Source organism: Oryza sativa, chromosome 11 (assembly GCF_034140825.1).
Source record: "Oryza sativa Japonica Group chromosome 11, ASM3414082v1".
In the NCBI taxonomy this organism is placed as follows: Eukaryota; Viridiplantae; Streptophyta; class Magnoliopsida; order Poales; family Poaceae; genus Oryza; species Oryza sativa.
Genome location: NC_089045.1, coordinates 3,369,141 through 3,393,157, shown reverse-complemented (window position 1 = coordinate 3,393,157; position 24,017 = coordinate 3,369,141). Strand labels below are relative to the sequence as shown.

General features: G+C 42.8%; 2 protein-coding genes and 1 pseudogene across 2 annotated transcripts; 1 reads left to right on the top strand and 2 right to left on the bottom strand.

The window, feature by feature from the left end:
- Positions 1–465: 465 nt before the first annotated feature.
- On the top strand, positions 466–2,505 carry LOC4349885 (putative auxin transporter-like protein 4). The gene is made up of 2 exons (NM_001423165.1): positions 466–881; positions 973–2,505. The coding sequence occupies exons 1-2, from the start codon at positions 684–686 to the stop codon at positions 2,215–2,217; spliced, it is 1,443 nt and encodes a 480-aa protein (NP_001410094.1). The 5' UTR covers positions 466–683; the 3' UTR covers positions 2,218–2,505.
- A 3,738-nt stretch (positions 2,506–6,243) lies between these two features.
- On the bottom strand, positions 6,244–12,742 carry LOC4349884 (sec1 family domain-containing protein MIP3). The gene is made up of 7 exons (XM_015762088.3): positions 12,482–12,742; positions 11,836–11,979; positions 10,927–11,079; positions 9,797–10,306; positions 8,166–9,701; positions 8,016–8,084; positions 6,244–7,072 (listed from the first exon to the last, which is right to left on the bottom strand). The coding sequence occupies exons 1-7, from the start codon at positions 12,527–12,529 to the stop codon at positions 6,944–6,946; spliced, it is 2,589 nt and encodes an 862-aa protein (XP_015617574.1). The 5' UTR covers positions 12,530–12,742; the 3' UTR covers positions 6,244–6,943.
- A 4,162-nt stretch (positions 12,743–16,904) lies between these two features.
- Positions 16,905–18,189, bottom strand: LOC107279280 (uncharacterized; annotated as a pseudogene).
- Positions 18,190–24,017: the final 5,828 nt, after the last annotated feature.

Below are 24,017 nucleotides of genomic sequence, written 5' to 3'. Positions count from 1 at the left end.
AAAAATTTGAATTGTTAGATTTGTTTCAAGATTCTTACCGGCAAGGAAGGAAAAAAAATCAAATTGTGCGTACATGTGAGAGGATTCGGTTGACCTCCATTTCACGAAAATAGCATGCTACGAAGAGATTTTTAAAAGTTACATACAAGTGACATTGTAGTTACAATGTAATTACAACTCGATTGTACCATAATTACATCTGTCAAATTTCTAGAAGAAAAGTTGTCGACAAATGTATATGTGACCTCAAAAAATTAAAAAAAAAATATTTCAAATGTCAATAACAATAGCTGTGCGACACACGGTTTTACGACTATGAAATACAAGAAAGAAGAGATCGGGAATAACAAATAAGCTCAGATATATGTGTAGTTGTTATCACTTGTTTATATCAGTGGCATGGCCGCTCGTGTGCTGCTAGCTGCATGCCCCATCCATATATTGCATACATACACACATGCTAGCTACTCTCATCACTCTAAATTCTAAAATACACACGACAAGACAGTACAAATCGACGAGCGTCTTCTTTATAAATCAATAGCCAGCCTGCACCACAGCCTGTGCCCATCCAATTAACTACAAGACCCCAGTTCATCCAGTGGATCGATCGATCAGAGCTAGCTAGATCGAGAGATCACAATTCAGAAGCAAATCAATCAAGCATCGATCGATCGATCGACATGGCGTCGGAGAAGGTGGAGACGATCGTGGCGGGCAACTACGTCGAGATGGAGCGTGAAGGCGCCGCCACCGCCGGCGAAGGCGTCGGCGGAGCCGCGGCGGCGTCGGGCAGGCGGCGCGGCAAGCTCGCCGTCTCCAGCCTCTTCTGGCACGGCGGCTCCGTCTACGACGCCTGGTTCAGCTGCGCCTCCAACCAGGTTCAATCCGTCGTCATATGACATGACATGACACTCTCATGGCGATCACTACGATCGATCTTGACGTCATCAATGGCGTGATTCTGTGCAGGTGGCGCAGGTGCTGCTGACGCTGCCCTACTCCTTCTCGCAGCTGGGCATGGCGTCCGGGGTGGCGTTCCAGGTGTTCTACGGGCTGATGGGGTCGTGGACGGCCTACCTCATCAGCGTGCTCTACGTCGAGTACCGGACGCGGCGGGAGCGCGACAAGGTGGACTTCCGCAACCATGTCATCCAGTGGTTCGAGGTGCTCGACGGCCTCCTCGGCCGCCATTGGCGCAACGCCGGCCTCCTCTTCAACTGCACCTTCCTCCTCTTCGGCTCCGTCATCCAGCTCATCGCCTGCGCCAGCAACATCTACTACATCAACGACCGCCTCGACAAGCGGACATGGACCTACATCTTCGGGGCTTGCTGCGCCACCACGGTGTTCGTCCCGTCCTTCCACAACTACCGCGTCTGGTCCTTCCTCGGCCTCCTCATGACGTCCTACACCGCGTGGTACCTCACCGTCGCCGCCGTCGTGCACGGCAAGGTGGATGGGGCGGCGCCGCGCGCCGGGCCGAGCAAGACGATGGTGCTCTACTTCACCGGCGCCACCAACATCCTCTACACGTTCGGCGGCCACGCCGTGACGGTGGAGATCATGCACGCCATGTGGAGGCCGCGGCGGTTCAAGATGATCTACCTCGCCGCGACGGCGTACGTGCTGACGCTGACGCTGCCGTCGGCGGCGGCGATGTACTGGGCGTTCGGGGACGCGCTGCTGGACCACTCCAACGCCTTCGCGCTGCTGCCGCGGACGCCGTGGCGCGACGCCGCGGTGGTGCTCATGCTCATCCACCAGTTCATCACCTTCGGCTTCGCCTGCACGCCGCTCTACTTCGTGTGGGAGAAGGCCATCGGCGTCCACGGCGGCGCCGGCGTGCTCCGCCGCGCGGCGGCGAGGCTCCCCGTCGTGCTCCCCATCTGGTTCCTCGCCGTCATCTTCCCCTTCTTCGGCCCCATCAACTCCACCGTCGGATCCTTCCTCGTCAGCTTCACCGTCTACATCATCCCGGCGATGGCGCACATGGCGACGTTCGCGCCGGCGGCCGCCAGGGAGAACGCCGTCGAGCCGCCGCCGCGCGCGCTCGGCGGCTGGCCGGGGACGTTCGCCGCCAACTGCTTCGTCGTCGCGTGGGTGCTCGTCGTCGGCTTCGGCTTCGGCGGATGGGCGAGCACGGTCAACTTCGTTCGCCAAGTTGACACCTTTGGCCTCTTCACCAAGTGCTACCAGTGCCCTCCAAGACACTAGAATTTTAATTTTTTTTACCATGGTTAATTTCTTGATGAGGAGTTAATTAATCCTGCTACCTACTGTTGCATAATTGCATTGATGCACAGAGAGAGAAGAAAAAAAAAGTTGAGAGATTGCATGCGAGCTTCATCATCTATCTTAATCTTCCATGGCGATCGAGCTCATGGCATTGTTGATTATGATTAGTGTCTGTGAGGAGAGAGATTAATTCCTGTATGTATGTATGTATGTATGTGTGTATGTGTGTATGATTGATGATGATATATGATGGATCGAATTGAACTATATGTATCTCTCTGAATCATAGGTGTGATGCATGTTCAGTTAGGTTTTTTTTTGTTGGCGTTTCATTTCTTTCCTAATTAATTTGATAGAAATGGATATAGCTTCTGTGATGCAATGTTGTGCATGCCTCTGTCTTTTAAACAAGTATTGGAGATTCAGATTCCTACTAGTAAGTGAACAAGTATTATTGCAAGCAAGTTTTCAACTTTTCATGCCGTGGCAGTACTCAATTTAGAAGTGCACATATGTTTGGGTGTATCAAATCAAATGGTCCTACCAATACACCAATGCTAATGGCCTCCTTTGATCCTTTACAATGCAGAGACATCCAATGGTGCTGATGATGCTGTTAACTGATGATCATACCCACATCCCTCAAGGACAATCACACTTGAAGAATCACATGACTGACAGAGAGGGCAAAAAGCTTAATCTGCATGCAGTCTGCAAGCTTTGCAGATCAGAGGAAGAACCTGCATGCAGGCCTGCATTTGCATCCATGCATGCAATGGTCCACCTTTTGTCCCAGAAAAGGTGATACTGAATTCTAATTACAAAAGGGTAAAGGAAGATAAGTATACATCAACTGAAGCTGATGCTACAAAGCTGTGGTCCATGTCCTTACTGTGATGTGAAGAAAGGACTAGCTTGGAGACCATATGTGTGCATCTAGTCCCATAAAGTCATATATGATATATGATATATGCATGCATGGATGCAGCCACAGGACAAAGGAGGTCCAGGACTGAATAAACAAAGTAGTAATTCTCAGCTTCTCATATGGTTGCATCATGAGGGCTCTGTAGTTTGGATCTGTGGTAAGATTTTAGGATAAGTTAATAAGAATCCTAATGCATTGAGCCAGCTAACTGGGCAGTTAAAGATGTTGCAAGGTCAGAAATTTCCAGTTTTTCAGACGTGTTAAAAATGTTGCAGTTAAAAATGTTGCAACAATTATTCCAAAAAAAAATGTTGCAACATCTGAAATCTGCAATGCAATGCAATGTATTGGATCATGCACCATCAGCAATGTGTTAAATTTTTTTTAACATTTTTAACACATTGCATTGAAAATTTCAGGTTTATGTTAACTGCTCCCAAGATTTCAGGAAATTTGCAGGTGGGGAACATGAGATGACATGAAACACATTGCATTGCATAGAAACGGTATAATATCTCAAACTCTACTGTTCTAATAGAAGAAAAAAAATATCCACAATGAAACAAAGCAAGAGGCATTATTGAGTTAAGTAGCTTCAAGTGTCTGAATTGTTCTTCGGTCAGAGCATGGACAGCTTCCATGGGCACTTGTCAGACAAACACCTCTCTCTCTCTCTGCAGAAACGCTAACAGCTAGATGACAACGGATTGTGGGAGGAAGACGAACACCAAACAGGAAAACACTCCACGGCATGAGCTGCCTTCCATCACCACAACTGTTTCGATCGGATGGGTTCTGAACTCTGAACATTTCTGAAGAAAAACGAACAAGGAGTTGCTGCCAAATTAATCACCCCTAGCTTAGCTCGTCTCTACCTTGAGCTCAACTGTTTGTTCAGCTAGACTCCAGATGCCTTGGATCATGTGCCGTGGCGGTACGTTCCGGCCTCGGTAGCCGCGCCGTCTCCTCGGCGTCTGTAGCGGCCGTCGTCGCCCGCCTTCTTCTCCGTCTCCGGTGGGCCGTCCGGGGACAGTGATCATATTCAGCAAGCTGGATGCATGCAATGCCAGTGCAGTGCAAAACAGCAAAAGTTCAGAGATGCAGCAAGAGCCTACAATTTTCAGACTTCACCTCCTTGTCCTGATGCCTGAACACACTGTCAACAGGAAAATTCCTTTCTGGTGATGGTGATCAGTGTTCTGTTGCTTGTGCAGTGCAGGATGATTGAGTTGCAGTAGCCATGGATAAGATGTGGGGTTTAGCTCTGAAAACTCTGAAGTTATGTGTTAACCGTTTCAGATTAGTATAGGCTGCTATATGATCCTAGTAATAATTAGGGAAATCTTTAGTCTTTACCATCCTTTAAAAAAAAAGTATCGGAAGATATTATATTTTTCTAATGAAAAACTTGGTACCTATAGATACTAGGTATCTTGAGGTATAAAAATTTTTAGTGTAAAATTTCTCTACTAATTAACAAAGACTTTTTCAAGTAAGGTAAAATTTCTCCACTAATTAACCTTGCCAGAGAGAATGCTACTGCTGCAAGACTAAGAAATTAGTAGAAGAATTATCATCAGTTGATTCTTATCTCAATCAAAATGACAATCAGAAAGCTTGTTAGACCAAATAACTTGGTAATCTGCTAAATAACCTTTTTCTCTCTCTTTCTGTTTGAGAAAGAACATCATGTTAGCTGACAGAAGGAGACATTGCAAGAAACAAAAGAATGGAAAAGAACAGAATGCATCAACGAAATCACAGGATACATAGCCCAGTTGCAGAGAACGACAACAGGAGGCAGCAAGAGCAAGATGCTTTATAAATTGCAAGAACTGAACACTGCAGCAGGAACAAGCAGACATCCCTGCATGCATCTTCAGTGCATCCATCCACGAGCACGGATTATTCAGATCCTGACATGTCTGCCGTTCCATGGACACACAAAGAACAGGTTAAATATTTTGATTAGCCCAGCACTAACTAACCACAGCTGTTGAGCTTAAGCCTGGCAGGTACAGTACATGCCAAGCAATGCTACAAGCACTAGCATTTTCAGGCCAGAGACTGCAGGGTGATTAAGCAACACTCCCAGTGTCTCTACAAGTCTAATGTCAGAATTCAGATCTAGGAGAAGCTCCCTTTTTTCTCAAGTACGTGTCAGTGTGTGTGTGATCATCTTTTTTCTTTTCTGTGACAATAATTGAGAAGGGTCCAATCTGCAATATGTGAACCCCAAGATTCCTCAGGTAAATGGCAAATAGGAAAGCTTAATGGTAGAAGTGGTTCAAAGTTCAAACCAACATGCATACAGACTTGTCATTTCCAACCATGCCACTAACATCCAAAGACACACATATTGAACAATACCACTGTAAAGCATATATTAAACAATATTACTGATACAGCTCAGGATAACAAAATGTAACACAAAGGAATTTGTTTTGTCCCGTTATTCTTGGAATACTGGGCCAGAACTATTTATGGATTATTCGCGCCACACTTTCAAAAGTATTACTTAGGCTACTTATTCTAAGATATACTTGTTAGGTTTATAAAATATAATTATTTGATTCATTTCCTATAAACAAATCGATCATCCATCATCCTACATCCGCATTTCATCTAGAAAGAATTGGCATCGCGCCACCCCAATGTTGACTAAGTAGAGCTCAAGTTTTATTTGATGGCTTGCATATCCATGTTTCTTAGGTTCAAAGGAACAAGAATGTTCAACAAAATTGGAGCCCTTTTGATCTACCATGAATGAACTTCAAATGCATCACTATATCCAAGCTGAAAGCCATCACAAACCTCCTTAAGCTGCATGGCTCACCAATAATGCCACTGAAAAGCTGAACTTCTCCATGTCCCTCGAGCATTGGAAGATCACATCTGACAGACAAATCAAAACCACTGACCAATTCTGATATGGCAACTTCTATTGTTGCCTCCACTCCTCTACAAACAATTCCAAAAGACATTTATGTATCTTGGATTATGAAAGCTGCCATTAATGTTTTACCAGAAAATGTAGCCTACTAAAAAGAAAGGCCAATTACACACATTATGATATGTTTATTTTTTTTCTGGAACATAACAAACTATTCCTAATTTTATTTGCCTTTTTTTGGGGGTTGTGATATTACTCACAAGTCACAACATAGTGCATGTACACTTCAGTTCACTGAACTGAGTAATGATGTTCTTTCAGTTACAATGCTGTACCTAATTTGACAGTTCTCCTGACCAGTGAACACCAAAGATTTTCGAATCAACAGCAAACAATTTACATAGATTAAATTTACATATGGCTTCTGAACGGAAGAGCAGCTACTTCTAGGAGCAAGAGAACTTAAGACAGAATTACACCTTGTTTTGAGTGTTTACTGTGTAGTCAGCAGGGTCACTTCATATTTGACTTCACTTGCAAATACAGTGACTGATCCAAAGCAGTAGACTCCAGCTTTTGAGCAAAGCATGAATGAATGTCCAGAAGATGATTCTCAAAAGTCATTGTTTTCAATGGCTGTCCTACAAAAGACGAACTGTATCGCTGCATTCAGTTGCGATTAAAAATCTGAAGAGCTTATGAATTGAATTGCCTATGCTTGCTGTTGGTATCATCACCAAGATACAATCTTTAGAGTTTCAGTATCTGAACTGCCACGTTTGGAGAAAGAACTTCCGGAGAAATGATCTGGATCATTCTTAAGATGTCCAAGGCAGATGCATTGGTGTTAACTGGACTGAGCTTCTCAACAATTAAGCTTGAGACTAACTAAAGCTGGATGAGCCCAACATCAACTCAAACATGTCATCTGGGGTAAGAAGGGTTGTTCCCCCAAGAATAAGCTCCACATCAGGTCTGCTGCTGTCTGATATTGCCTTCATGACTTCCCGGACCTTGCATAGAAAAGATCATTTAATTTGTTAAAGATTTACTTTTTCACACTGCGATATATACTTTGCCAACACATAAGCACAAATTGCACAGAGAAAAGGAACAATCATAGATGGGAAAAGTTGCAGATAGTCCAAATACTCTCTCCATCCCAAATTGATCGTATAATGTTTGTGTACCAAGACCTAGGATAATTTAAACCGCATTGATTAAGACGCCATGCACAATATGCACATATTCTCCCACAGTGCATGCATTGATTAAAACATAATGCACAAATATACACATTCTCCCATGTTGTATTAATTGCACTCCGATGAAATCCGTGTCCATGCGGTTATAAGATGATCAATTTGAGAAATTTTAGTTTCTATTATATGATGATCAATTTGGGGAGGGAGTAACAAGCACTGGATAATCAGTTAAAAAATATTGGATAATCCACACCCAACGGATATTGATATACCAATACAACCATCCATATCCCTTTCCATATCTCCTCCAATATAGAAAGGTTCCTTACCATTCTAACAAATGTTTTGGCGGCAGATTGGATCAGACATTATATGTACCTTCTTTACAAAGAGAACTTTTTGCAAGTTCCTTTTAGTTCTATTGTGGTTTGTAATCTCTTATTTGGATGAGTGCAATTTTATGCGCTTTTCAAAGTGCACTAACTAAAACCTCATGTTTTCTACATGGGAATGTAACCTGATATTTTGAAGATAGGAATCGTGTACCAACTGATGGTTCTGAAAGTGCCACACTACCAGTACACTAGCAAAACATAGAAAATATAGGTCAAATTTGAGGATTCTTACTGTAGTTTTAAACAAAATAAACAAATATTTATATTTAAACACCAAACAGTATAATAGAAACACAGCTTCAATAATGCCATACTGGTATGATTGAATACTTGAAACCAAAGAATATGGACCATACCTCAAGGGCATTGATGCCTCCCACAACAAAAACGATGAGAATGCTTTGGTCGCCAAAGCTTGGTTTAGACTGCAGATAGTATTGAGTGTGAGAAAGGATAGCTACAGAGTGGTGGCAAAGGAACCAAGGAAGTACAAACTAATAACTCACCTGTCCTAGCCCAAACCTCCCCAGTCCACTTTTAAATAAACGTCCAACAGCTGATGAGTGATATTCAAGGCCAGGAATGTCATACCTTGCCAAGACAGCTAATAGCAACTTATAGAGCAAGCCTTTTCTTGAGTATATGTCAGTCTCAAATCTGCTCAGTGCTGCTAGGCCTTCTCCAAGAGTTTGGTTCCTTAACCTCATACTGGACAAATTGTGAAAGAACTTAAAAAGCTGGTCAACTCTGTCTCGTACTTCCAACTTAAGTTGCATGTCCCCATAAGCTTCATCCTTCTGATCATCAGTATTATCATCATCATCACCCCAGCTATCCCATTGGTCATCAAAATCATCAGTACTCTTAGAAGCTTCGATGGAGTCATTACTTTTGTCACCATCTTTAGGTCTAGCTTTAGCTTCAAGCTCATTCTCCAAGCCAACAAGAAATCTGAGCTTCACAGATGATGGCCTGTCAAGGATAGAGTCCACCACAATATCTTTCAAAGACCGCTCGTCTTCCCAAGAGAATGGACCACCAGCAATCGATGTAGGAAAATTTTCACCAGCCAAGATATACCCGATAATTGTTAGAAGCAAAACATCCTGGAAACTTAGAAGGCCCTGAGAGGACTCAGTTTTATTAGCTTGCTTGTGAGATTCAACTGAAGTGCTAGTGTTGATAAAATCACGAAGCTCACTGGCAAGACTTTGAGTTGTCTCTGCAGATGTTACACTTAATATTCTCTCTGCACTTGTAAAGGCATCCCAGCGAGAACTTTGAGGCTCCTGGAGAGCCATTTCAGCAGCCAGTGCCAATTGGATAACCCCTCTGTTTCTTACTAAGGATAACTGGTCTCGAGAGAGCATTTGAACCATAGAATGAAGCTCTGAAACAGAGGCAGCTCCTTGCCGACCTTTGGATGGGAAGGATAACTTCTCATGTTGTAAAGCTTCCATAAGCCATTTCTTAATCAACATTAACCCATCTTTTGCTCCTCTGTCGAGTAATGATTCCAAGTAGCACACTCCAGCATAATTGGATAGGAATGAACCATTTAAACTACCATGTTGACTGCTGAGTTTGTCATCATGAGCTTTATCCGCGTAATCAGGTAGCCAGGTTACTTCAGATTCAACTTCAGCAGAGTTCCATCCAGACACAAATGACATGATACTTTCGGGTAACATACTGGTCCTACTCTTAGGTTCTTCCTTGCTGAAGACCTTTTCAAAAGGGACCTTTATATCTAGTGGGATACGTTTAACAGTAGCTTCAGAATGCTTGCTTGGAGTTTGTGGATTTTTGGACACAAAATAGGATGAAGTCCCTTCCTTGCGTGTCAAGGAGGACAGCATCCTATCAAGAAATGAGTCACCGTGGAAACAAGGAGTAAGGAGATCAAGTGTACGATCTACGATCAGCAGGCCAGCAGATCTCTTATTACGACCAACATCATATAGACTTGACATATCCATCATCAGCTTCCCGATGACCTTTGATGTATCTCCAAGTGAAAATATATCGAGCTTTAGGTCCATCTACACATGTTTTGTAATACGGATCACTAAGTGGTTATATGAATGAAAAATAAGAAGCCACTAGTAAGAAATATGTTCTTATGATAAATCTTTACCTTACTGGCCAGATGGTAAAGGAACTGGGCAGTCAATGTCACTCCGGGGGGAATCTCATCACCATCAAAAGATCTACCAGTAGATATGGGAGGTAGCCCTGGACTAAGGGAATCTTCATGATGGTTTGATAAACATGATTCAGCCATTGTGCCTTCAGATGGCAAAACAAAAGTCCTAGAGGAAATAGGAGAGAAAATCATCGGAAAGTGAGTCACAGTTACAGATAATCTTTTTCCTTTAGTTTCTAGCTGGCTTGACTCATCAGCAAACAAATCCTTTTTTGTTGGGCTAGATTCAGAATTAGAGCCATAATGCACCCCAGATTCCCAATTGGAGTATCTACCACCATCCGATGTGAAATCTTTTCCTGTGTAAAAAGTGGTATCTTTGTGCTCATCTGACTTTTCATACTTCTTCAGAAGTTCCTCATGGTCCTGAGTAAGTAATGTCTCATACTCCCGGAAGGCATCTGGTCCAAATGGGGAATCAACATATGCTGAGTGACCAACCTGCAATATATCACAAATGATTCAAATCCTGCTTGCAGAACTTAAGATGATTTTGCTTTCAATAAAAAAACTCTTAAGTTTTGCAAAAAGAAAAAAAAATCTTATAATATGGGTTGAAGCAAGATTGCTGTTTATCAACATTTGGTTGAGCACCACAGAAGTTACCACAGGTTGCAAACAAAACAAAGTCCACAAATTAGCTCATACTAATACACTCATATGTGTTCAGCTATACTATGTACAACAAATAATTCAAGAGGACATTAAGATTATTCATACAATAAATAATGGTTTAGATAAGCTTCCAAATGGACAACATGCAACAATACAAACTACATACATGAGTGTTGAGACCATCCCCTGGAGAAAGGATAAATCAAACAATCCAGATATAGTATATGATACCTTCATGATAATATGGAAACTAACATGGACTATGTACCTTTTTCAAAGGAAATTAAATAGGAACTTAAGCCCCAGGCAAAAAATAAAATAAAATAAAATCTAAAGCCATTTTGATGTGAACAGAAGATAATTGTAGGAAAATAATGGCTGGATGTTCAAGCATTTCAGAAGCAATACAGGCATCAAAGTAACAAATTCTTGCAGGAATGAAGTACCTCGGAAATAGCTGTCAACACAGTACAATGTGAAATAGTTCCATGGTTTCCCAGGCAGCGCAAAATATACCGATGTGCATCACTAAGCAGGCGTGATGTAATCACTACTATCTTCCTTGCTGGATGTGCAAAACTTGAGTGCCATTCAGCAGCCTGCCAAACACAAGTTACGGCATTTTGATCATGTAAAGAACAGGATGGCACATTTGTCATTAAAAAAAAGCATAATTTTTTCTTACTTTTTGTACATGAACAAAGAAAATTATGGTTTTATATAAGAAAATATGAGTTTGACACTAAGGTTAACATGAAGGCTGTTAGGTGCACTGCTTCTCATCTATAAGAAGTTCAGAATGAAAAAGAAATATGAAGTACAGAAATTCAAGATGTCATAGGACCAAAAAGGTAGTCCCTCCATACCATAATATAAATTGAATTTTATTTGCTAATAGTATCATTGGATTGACATTTGAATACACTTTCAAATGGCTATAATTTTGTTCCTACAAACTTTATAGTATATGAGAAATTATGAGTCAAAGATTAGTTTTGGAGACCGTGACGAGTTTGACCATGCCTTATATTTTGGGATAGAGGGAGTAGTCCTTAGCTCTAAGTTGACACAAATCAAGAAACAAATGCCACTTGCAACTATGGTTTCTTCCTAAACTTTGCCACTCATGTGCCAGACACACACTAAAAATGCTTGAGCTTTGGTGCACTCAACATGCTGCATTCAGTTTGACACATAAATTACTACTGAGCAGACAACATTGCAACTTTTGGGAGGCATTGCTATTAGCTTACTGGCTAACTACCTTGGGAGGTAGTATGCATTATTACCATATCTATTCTTTATTACTAGTATAATTAATTGACTTTTATGGCAAGGGATTTAAGTAATCTCACAGCATCAAGCGGAGATGCATTCTCCAAGCTGCAAATTGCACGAGCACCAAGCTCAAGAAGCAAGGGGAAAGCTCCAATAAACTGAAACGCCTCCAGAGTGCCTGCATCAAGGTACACTAGTGCATCTGCAATCTCATCTCCAATCTGCAAAGCAGCAACAGACCAAAAAAAGAACATAAATTTCTATAGTGAAAGCCACGAAGATAAAGTCCATTAGTTTTACATGCAAATCATCAAATAGGAATTTGTTTTCTCAAAGTTATCCACAGCTTAAGTTAATCACGAACGAATAACAGCGACTTGTCAGCTCAGAAGCTAAAAGGATAAATCTTTACCAAGTTAAGCAGCTCCTGTAATTTATCGTTTTGGAACGAGAAAGAAATACGGTCAGGAAGCTGTAAAGATGGGTTTTTTTTTAAAGAACAATTTCATCGCTCCAATAGTCCAATTAAACGCAGTAGTCTCATATTCATCTCCAAAGTGCAAAATTCAGATAATTAGAAACTGAAAATTCTGGGAATCTTCTTACACATTCAGTTTAACCCGGACAAAATTAATCTCTTACATGATAATAAAAAGAAATCGAACAAACAATGAGGAATCCGAGCAGGCAAGGTAAGAGAGAGAAGTCGCGAAGAGATCCGACCTGGCGGATGGAGTCGAGGCAGGCGGCGATCAGATCCACCGACCCCATAGTCCACTATCCCCTGAGATCCCAGGAATCTCTTCGCCGCCACGCCCCCACCCTCCCCGTGCGCCGGCGACGCGGTAGCGAGGATGGGAGGGGAGACACCAGCCGTAAAGAACTCGGTGGGGTTGGGGGTGTTCGGCGCTGCCGCTCGCCGGAGATGCCGCCGGTGGTGTCGGATGAATCGCGGCGGCGGAGGAGACGAGACGAGACGACGGCGAGAGAGAGAAGAGAAGACGAAAGGATTAGTAGGCCCGTTTGGAGTATCCGGCCCGACCCATCTGATTTGGGCCCAGTAAGCAAACGCTCATGGGTGTCGACCAATTGAAAAGGAACTTTCTACTGCATATCCGTTTCATATTAAAAGACACTTTTAATTTTTTTCCAGTAAAACTCTTTTTTGAGTTTGATCGAAGCTTATTAAAAATATATAGTAATATCCACAACGCTAAATAAATTTGTTTCATTAAATTTTACATTGAATATATTTTGATAATATGTTTTGTTTTGTGTTACTATATGTTTTTAGGCAAACTTAGTGAAACTTTAAAATGTATGACTAAAAAAATATACAAAACGTTATGAAAGGAAACTAGTACGTACCTCCGTCGCATAATATAAGGTAATGTTTGGTTTGGGGACAAGGTGGGATGGGTTAGCTCCATCTCTATTTTTGAATGGGATGATTATGTTTTTTTGTTTGGTTACAGGGATGGAACGAACCCTGTTTTTTAATTTGGTTTGAGGAATATAATGGGATGGAATGATCCTATACATTGTTTGGATGGAGGGATGAAGGTGGGATGCCTGATAGGGCTACCTATTGATATTAGTTGGTGAAGTTACCCCCAACTAGTCATGAACACCATACAGTGCAAAATAATACTTAGTCATGAACACCACACTATTTAAAAATGACCATTGTGAATTCCAATTTCGTTTGTTCACAAACAATATAGCTCCATAAGTTATTAAAAAAATTTAATAAAACTTCATGTATGCCCAAAATAATTGCTGCAGCAGCAGCAGAAGCTTCACAGTGCACATATAATACAAGCCACACATAATAATAGCAAATTTTAGTCTTACATATATTAGCAACTTAAGGTCTTCACATTTAATTCTTGCACATGATAGCAATTTTAAGTCTTACTCGTACTAGTAAGTTCTCTGCCTCAAACATATTGGCAGTTTAAAGTCTTACATAATAGGTAAATAAGCCAACCAACAACACATAACACCAAAAGAACTATCCAACTCATCCAAGAAGCCTATGTTGATCCAGGGAACTTTTCACTAATGAACATAGCAAACCAATGCATCTTGTTTTCAAATGGAAGTCCATCGAAAGCTCTAGCAATGTGAGGGTTAGCAACCAAATGAGCATAGTAAAATGATCTATGGACCTCCTCAAAACCAGGAAGGGTTTTCAATATGTCAAATAAACCTTCTGGAAGCTTATTGTCCGGCTCGGCTACCTTTAGTATAGCAGAGGCAAGCTTGTCACCAACACTAGTGAATGCACCAATCAGCCCGTCATCTTCATTCTCTTGTGTTTTTGCTTTCTTTGGCTTACTTGCAGATGATGCCTCCGCACGATCATCAGTAGTGGCAGGACCATCATTTTCTTCATCATTGTCATCTTGAACATCCTCTGTTCCTAGGACTGAACTTGAGTCCTTTGCATACTTTCCTGTAGCCATGGTGCTACCAAATATTGTAAGCATCTCACCATAGTGTGCAAGAGGTTTGTTAAAATAATCTGCATTAGCCTTGTGATCCTTCATGAAACAAAAGTTATTGTATAAGAAAATGCAATAAAAAGTTATAAAAATAAAACAAAGAACCCACAAGGTAAGACATATACCTCAATATAACCATTATAGTGCTCATCATCAAGAGTAATAATGAAAATTTTCTCATCCCAACTAGCCAGCACTCACTTTCCTAAGCCTATTTATCTTTGAAAACTTTCTTTGCCGTGTCTTCAAATGGTTCTTAATTTGCTCACCCGTGAAAGTACTATTGAACCTTTCATTGACCGCCCTAGCACATGCATTGAGATGGACTGCCTTGAAGCCAGATGAGGTCCTTGTGCCACCAGCAACAACATTAACTAGGTGAGAAAACATGAAAGAGGACATAGCTGAGGTCCATGAAGCATGGGTGCTTCCTCCCTTGCCAAAATGAAACAAAAATGTCCATTCAGTAATATAAATATATATGTATATATATATATATATATATATATATATATATATATATATATATATATATATATATATATATATTAATAAAATATGCATGCAACAATATATCAACTCAGAAAATAACCATTCAGCAATATATCTAATAAAAAAATTCAGAATTCAGCAACATATCAACCCAGAAAATGACCATTCAGCAATATATCAACCCAAAAAATTACCATTCACCAACATATCAAACCAGAATATGAGCATTCGGCAATATATCAACCTAAAAAATTACCATTCACCAACATATCAAACCAGAATATGAGCATTCAACAATATATCAACCCAAAAAATTACCATTCACCAACATATCAAACCAGAATGGAAAAAGTACGAATTACCCCCCCGAACTATCGCGGTCATCCGAATTACCCCCCCGAACCATAAAACCGGACATTCTTCACCCCCAACTATAAATACCGGACGAATTACCCCCTCGACCCAATCCGCGGTAGTTTTGGTCTACGTGGCGTACACGTGGCAGTCCAGTCAACATTCTCTTTATAAAAAAATGTGGGACCCACTTGTCTTACACTACTCTCTCCTCTCTCTACTCTCTCTCTCTCTCTCTCACTTCTCTCTCTCACTTCTCCAGGCGATGGCGGATGCGGAGAGGCGAGCACGGCGGCGAGGCAGCGGCGAGCGCGGCGGAGAGGCGAGAGCGGTGAAGAGGCGAGCGCGACGGCGAGGCAGAGGCGAGCGCGGCGGAGAGACGAGGCGGCGGCGGAGGAGAGGCGAGCGCGGCGGCGGCGGAGGCGAGCGCGACGGAGAGGCGAAAGCGCCAGAGAGGCGAGGCGGCGGCGGCGGAGAGGCGAGCTCACGCGAGGCGTTCCGGCCACCGGGGTGGGAGATTCCGACGACGACGAGGACTCGATCGTGTCGGTGTCAGAGTCGTACAGCTCCATGATCTCCGGTATGGTGACGGGGCGGTCGGGGTCGGGCTGGAGGCGAGAGTGGCGGCGAGGCGAGCGGCGGGGAAGGGCGGCACAGGGGCGGGCTTGAGCGGCGGCGGCGGTGCAGCTGGGTGGCGACTGGCGACACGAGGCGAGGCGACTGCGTGAGACGAGGAGGCGGCGCGAGATGAGAAGGCGGCAATGTCGTCCCCCCACCAACCGCCTCACCGCCGCTGCCGCCTCGCTTCCTCCGCCGCCGCGCTCGCCTCCTCCGCCACACATCGCCGCTGCTCGCCTCCTCCTCTTCTGCCGCCGCCGCCGCCTCGCCTCGCCTCGCCTCCTCGGCCGCCCATTGCCGGCCCTCGCGTGCCGACCGCCCGCGTCGCCGCCCGTCGCCAGACCTCGCGAGCCGACCACCCGCGCCGCCGTCCGTCGCCGGCCCTCACGAGCCGACCGCCCGCACCGCCGCCCGTCGGGGTCGACGCCGTGGCCGTCTCCTCCTTCGTCGGCTCCACGTCCGCTGCAGATCGATCGAACGACGACGACGTCGCCTCTGCCTGGGCCCTGACGACGAGCGCGACAGCACACCGGCGAGGCGGGAAGCCAACCGCGGCGCGGCCAGCAGCACGCGCTCGCCGCCGCTCCCCCCGCCCCCGCCCCCGCCCCCGCGCCGCCGCACCGACACGATGTTCTTGATTTGGTTCGGCCGCCGCGCCGACACGACAAGTGGGCTCGCCGCCGCCTCTTCCGCCGCCGCCGCCTCTTCCGCCGCCACCGCCGCCTATTCTGTCGCCTGCCTCAGTGCGCCAGGGAGCGAGAGAGAGAGAGAGGGGAAGGGGTGAAGAGAAAGGGGATAAGAAGAGGGATTGGGCTGACAAGTGGGTCCCATATTTTATTTTATCTGTTTTGGCTGACTAGACTGCCACATATGCGTCCACGTAGGACCAAAACCACCCTGAATCGATCTAGGGGGTAATTCATCCGATTTACAAAGTATAGGGTCAAAAATAACTGGTACTGAAGTTTAGGGTGGTAAATCGGACAACCGCAATTGTTCAGGGGGGTAATTCGTACTTTTTCTAACCAGAATATGAGCATTCAGTAATATATCAACCCAAAAAATTACCATTCACCAACATATCAAACCAAAATATGAGTATTCAGCAATATATCAACCCAAAAAATTACCATTCACCAACATATCAACCCAGAATATGAGCATCCAGGAACATATTAACCTAGAAATTCAACATTCATCAATTCATCAAACTAGAAATTCAGCATACAACAATACATTTATCCATACAACTGACATTTGGCAAATGGACTACAACAAGCTGTCCACGCGAATTAAATAAATAAAAAAGTTCATAATACAAATGAAATGTAGCAAATAAGGTAGAAATACAAGTTGCATGGCTACATATTACACTCCATGATGGTTATTACAGTCAGCCCACATCTGATCAGTTAAACGATGCCTGAACTGAACCATCAATGCATGGTCATTCGCTTGGCCGGTTGACGATTCATCAATGTCCTCACTTGTCCAATCAGACGGGATGAGTGTCTAAGGTTGAACAACTCCTTCTCATTTTGCACCGGATTATTCTCCCACTCTTTCAAGTGGTACCGCACAGCACGAAAAGGAGGCAAGAATCCTTGTTTGGCTCCATATCCAGCATCAACTAGATAGAATTTTCCTATCATATGATCGATAAGTTGGTCACATTCCTAAATATCAACATTTGTCATGGAGAATTTGATAAACTATAGTAATATATTACCTTGTGGGACATGAAGGCCATTTTCACGTTCCAAAGCATCTCTTAAAACTACAGCATCATGTGTTGTCCCCTCCGAACCAGCCAAGACATAAGTAAACCGAAGATCAAAATCTACGGCCGCCATTACATTTTGAGTGGCATGGGACTTCCTACCACGAAAAGAAGACTCCACATTCTTACGAACAGAGGCTCTAATATGTGTGCCATTAATAGCTCAAATACAATCCTATTTTGTGTTCAACAACATTAAAAATTAGGGACAATATATCAATGTTCACATAAATATAAAATGAGATAGGGATGAATCTCACACCTTAAAGTAAGGATCCCATCTAGGATTTCCTGCTATTTTAGTTGGAGTGTCCAATGAGGGGGGGTCTGATAAGTTCATCTCGTAGCTCACCAATTGCATGAAGGACTTTGTTGAAATAACGACTTACTGTTTCTCCAGACCTATCATAATTAGTGCGGACTAACCTATTTCTAAGGTTATGCCCCACCGTATGCAGAAACATAGCAACTTGTTCCTCAATACACATGTGGATGGTATCTTCAAGTAAACCACGATCCTTAAACAGCTTACAAAAACGAAAAAAACTTTCTCTTCTAAGTCTAAGCATATCGATACAAGTTGTATCATTCCTCCTCTAGGTACTCAATTCTTATCCTATCCCTTTCAACCATTGGGCCATATCTAATACCTTCTCCTTAACCTCTTGTTCTTTTTCTAGACCGAATAATCATGGCCATCATTGATAACAATAAATTTATAGCAGCAATACAAACTAAAAGCTTGGTCCTCTTATCCATCTAGATACAACAACAAAAATAACACATGACCATCATCTACTGTCAATAAATTTACCCAAAAAAATAACATTGTTGAACTAATTATACTACAACATTCTTGAACAAAAACAGACATGCACAGATCTATAAATGAAATCCCCATTCAGTGTAGGGATGGAGAGGATGAAGATTTTTTACCTTGAACAATGGAAACCGAGCTCTGCAGTTTGTGGGTAGGGATGGAGAGGATGAGGGAGAGCAGCAACCGGCAATGGAGGAGGCACGCGCGCCGTCGGCTCGCCCCAACTTCCGCAGCCGCCTCGCCCTTCTCGCGCCACCGCCACTAATCCTAACCCTAGAGGCTATCGTGAGGAGGAGAAAAGAGCAAAGGGAAAAAAGAAAAGTGGTGAAAATATGTGGTGGGACGCGAGCGTTACCGCGCTGAGGCACGTAAAATCACGAGCGAGGAAGTGGGATGGCACGGTCCGCCAAATTTTCGCGGATGAAGCGGTACCGAATATTGAAGGAATATTCCCTTTTGGAACCATCCCATCCCTTCTAGCCTCTCAACCAAACACATCTAAAAATAGGATGATCCCATCCCATCCCGGGATATCCCTCCAAACAAACACTACCTAAGAGATTGTGGGTGAATGTGCCTCATCCTAGTACAATGAATACCGTACGTATGTCCAGATTCATTGTAATAGGATGTGTGTCACATCCACCCAAAATCTCTTATATTATAGGACGGAGGGAGTATAAATTTATAATCGTAGGGGGAACTACACTATATGGAGCCAATTGAAAGTACACTTGTAGCTTTTTTTTAGAACAATTGTAATTTATACAAACTTCAAATTTCATTATATATATATATTTGACTACTTTTATAGCGGTATGCTTATGTAGAAATAAGATATCTACTGCGCATTATAATATACTAGACCAACCAAACAACGATTTTTTTATATATATGTTAAAAACTCAACCTAGACAGGATGTGACCCATACGGCCATGTAACGAATCTGGACAACCATCTGTCCATATTCGTTATACTAGGAGGCCACATCACTTTCTAGACCGCCAAATAGTTAGAAGTGGGTATCATCAGGGATCAATGGGCTAGCTCATGATAAACTATTTAATCCATGTATTTTTTTTGTTTTCGTTCAATTGGCTTACTGTCAATTGACGAATGACGACATACGAATGGAAGGAGAATTGACATAACAACTACTTCTTCCGTTTTATATTATAAGACTTTCTAGCATTACCCACATGGGTGCCTAGATTCATTAACATATATATGAATGTGGGCAATACTGTAAAGCCTTATAACCTGAAACGGAGGTAGTAGATTACAATTTAAATTAATACGGAAAATATCACTTTGTGCATATGGGAAATTTTAATTTCCCTATCATTGGTGCACTACACATATATAGATAACGGCAAGCATATATAGGATAATCATATCAGTTGCAGAGAATAACCAAATGTTTACTCCGGTTCACTAATAAGAATGCTAATTAATGAGCAAATTAACACTAAAGAACAGCTCTTGTTCTTATGCTTACATATCCTATCTTACTATAAAGTTATCCCCCATTAACTCCTTAAGCTTAACATACAAAGATGTCACATCATCATCCACTAACAAGATGCCACATCATCATCCACTAATTAACAAGATGCCACATCATCATCCACTAACAATCATCACATTTAAACATCATGCAAACATGCTATATCTTTATAGTTTTTATAATTTAAGAGCTTTTCAAATACAAACATGTTAAATTATCATCCAACATAATTCACATAATGTTTCAATGTATATCTTTATTATGTTTTATGATATCCTATATACTTATATAGTTCATCCTCACTTAGTTAGTGCTTAAATGATTAATCTATGGTCCAAATTATCTTTTTCCTTTTTTCCTCTAATTAAGTCATATCACATCAATTGTTTTTAGCCTTTAGATGATTAATCTACGGTCTAAACTATCTCCCTACTTTTCTTCTTCCATAAAATCATACCACCTTACTTTTACGCTTGAATCACTATTCTACATACTATTTAAATTTAAATTATCATAAACCACATTAATTTACTTAATCTAATGTTATCTAGCTATCTTACACGCTGTTTTTTTATTGTTATCATACTAAATTCCCGCAGCAATGCGCGGGGTTTCACCTAGTATATAGCTACATGTGCATGTTCCTATTCCACTATTATTACATACATTACACAACAGTTCTGCAAGTACTTGATTTTGTACTACAAAAGACATGAGTATTCAAATAAGTAATGAACACCTTAGCATGTGTTTGGTATGGGGATAAGGTGGGATGGGTTAGGTCCATCCCTGTTTTATTGGGTTGAGATGATTCTATTTTTTATTTGGTTGGAGGAATAGAACGAACCATATTTTTTTTGTTTGGTTTGAGGGAAAAATATGTTTGGTTTGAGGGATATAATGGGTAGAATGATCATATTCCTTCTTTGGATGAATGGATGGAGCCAGGCTCCGTGGATATAGACACCTTTGGTGAGATTACTTCTCACACAATATACATATAACAAAGAAATAATTTTTGAGTAAACATGAGTTTAGCAAACATATATACTACTATTTGAAAACGATATATTTGCGGCAGCAACAAAAATCTACCGTGTCATGCTCATTGCGGCGCTGGCGGAGTGGGTCGGCGCGGTACGACCATTTTTCATGGATCGACTGGTCCCAGATATTAGTGGAATATTCTCTTTTGGAGCCAACCCATCCCACCTAGTCCCACAACTAAACACCTATGAAAGTGGGTGTTGGGTTTAGTGCTACATCGGTAATTGATGATGGGGGAGCACGGCTTAAAAGATGGGGGTGGTCCTCACTAGGGCTGAAAACGGTACGAAAACTTTCCGGATTCCGGACCTATTTTCAAAAACGGAATCTGTCGGTTTTTTCGGAAACGAATTCGAAAATATTTTCTCGGAAACAGAATCAAAAATGATAAAGGCAGTTTCCGTCGGAACTTGGAATCGGTCGGAAACTTTCCGGAAATTTTCTCGGAATTTCCGGAATTTTTTTTGGAATTTCCAGAAATTTTGTAACTAAAATATACTGGGTTCTTTTTTTAAGCACTTAATAGTGAATACCATGGTATTTTGCTGTTATTTTCTTGAAAATATTTTTTTATGCAAATCTAAAATTACATAAGAATATTTTTTCCTTCATTGGGATTTTCCAACATCATTACTCTCTTAAACATAGATAATTTATTTCATAGATTGTGTTTTGTGATGTACTGTTAATACTTAATAATTGGACTTATATGATTGTGTTTTATGATGAATCGTTGACCGTTGAGACTTGAGAATTGGATTTATCAGTTTGAGGGGTTTTTTATTCCGATAAATTTTCGTTACCGTATTTACGCCGGTTCGTTTTCGCTCCGTTTTCGGTTTCGATAATATTCAGTTCCGTTTTCGTATCCGGGGTTTCCGATTCCGATTTCGAAAAAAAATATGAAAACGAAAACGATAAAGATGGTTTCCGTCCGTTTCCGTACCGTTTTCACCCCTAGTCCTCATACATAAGACTAGTCTTTTGGGTTGTGTAGGCTCAGGACCTAAAGTTGTGGCTCCGGTTGGACTTGTGTGGAGCAGGCCCAATGTGACCTGGGTGGCCCACGGTTGGTGGGCCGAGTTGCGTACTCTAACAAGTGGTATTAGAGCCCAGGTTTAGAACCTGGAACGATTTCTATGGGTCACATGGTGGGGAGGCCAGGTAATAAGTCTTCAGGGTCACATGGGTTGATGTGACGGGGAGATTGTTGAGCCCGATGTCTTCGGGGTCACATGGGTTGATGTGACGGGGGAGATTTTGTTGAGCCCAATGTCTTCAGGATCACATGGGTTGATGTGATGGGGAGATTGTTTGTGTTTGTCTTCAGGGTCACATGGATTGATGTGACAGGGAAGGTTGTTGGGCCCGATGTTCGGGGTCATATGGGTTGATGTGACGGGGAGATTGTTTGTGTTTAGTCCCATATCGGTAATTGATGATGGGGGGACGAGGGAGCACGACTTAAAAGGTGGGTGCGGTCCTCATCCATAAGACTAGTCTTTTGAGTTGTAGGCACAGGATTTAAAGTTGTGGCTATGGTTGGGCTTGTGTGGAGCAGGCCTAATGTGATCTGGGTGACCTACGGTTGGTGGACCGGGCTATGCACTACAGTGGGTTCGACCCAACCCACCCACGAAATCCCTCCAACCAGACAGTACAAAACAGATCATGCATCAAGCCATCATCAATAATATCACTGTCATATATATGTACCCGTCCATTGATCCATATGGCGTCCACTATATATATGATGCCTCCTAAACAAACAGCACAGCAGGTGCTACCTATGTAGCAGCAGCACATATGTAGTGCAGGTATATCAAGGAAGAAAGAAAAGTAATTAAAGAAAGAGCTGGGGATCGAACAAGCTAGTTATGTGGAGCCATGGGAGTTGGAGGCAAGAGGGAAGAACTGCTCGTCCTGCCCAAAGCAATACGCGCGTACTCTACATATTCGTAGAGTACGCATTAGGTTGCTCTCTCGGCATCATATTCTACATATTCGTAGTGCTGTGCTATGGGAAATCTATGGAGTTCCGCGTTCTGCGGAAAAACTGAGATAGACTCCTGGCTCCATGCATCTTCGAGTACTGTCGCAACTCTAGCCTATGTGTTGTGCTAGTTGAATCCGTGTATTAGATGAATACATACTTCAGGTAGTATAGAATTGTACAATAATTAAGGTGCAAGCAAAGATCGTAGTAAAACTTGTCTTCTGTTATATAGGCATAGACTATTACTACTTGTCTTCTGTTATATAGGCATAGACTGTATACTACAACAGAATGTATGGGGCAGCTCAAATTAATCAAAAGTTTTAGTCACCACCACAGTATGCTTGAGACAATAAGATCCACCGACGATTGCATAACTTTGTTACTAGGACTGCCAGTAGGTATCCATTGCTCACATACATACCCATTGGGTATGGTATTGGTAGAAATTATATGTTTAAAACTTGGTAAATATACATGGGGAGGGTACTTAATTATTGCACACTTCAACTATAATCATTAGAAGTTAAACTCCAACTAAAAAGTTGTAAAACTCGCATTCGCATTATGACAAACTTGTTGACTCAAATTTGATTTGATGACGTCTCCAAAAAAAAAGAGCGACGAAAAACATCACCGCTGTCGTCCGTTAAGGTCTCAAAGAGAGACGAATCTGGGTTTTCACCTGACAGCCCCACTGGAGGAGATGGGACGGCATGACAATGCCCTCAAGAGGGAAGAGGGAAGAGACGCTTGAAAACGTCATCGTTGTCGGCCCGGACTAGGTCGGGCTAGGTTTTTACCTGTCGCCCGCTGCCTACGAACCCACAATTGATGCACCCAAGCTCCACCGCTGTCAAACCTCCGTCGACATGTGGGAACCGCTGCACCGACGCCCCCTGCCGACCAGCCTCCGTGTGCCGGCATCCGCCACTGCCGTCCGCGCCTCCTCGCGCCGGGCCGCGTTTCCTTTGTCGTGCCGGCCACTAGCCCCGCCAGCCAGGCGCCTGCTGCCGGCCAAGCGCCCGCGCCTCCGTAGCCGTCACGCCTACTGCGGCCTCCTGCGCCTCCGCCGCCGACGCCGCGCCCACACTGCCACAAAACAAATCTGGCGGCGGCGACACCGGATCCAGCCGC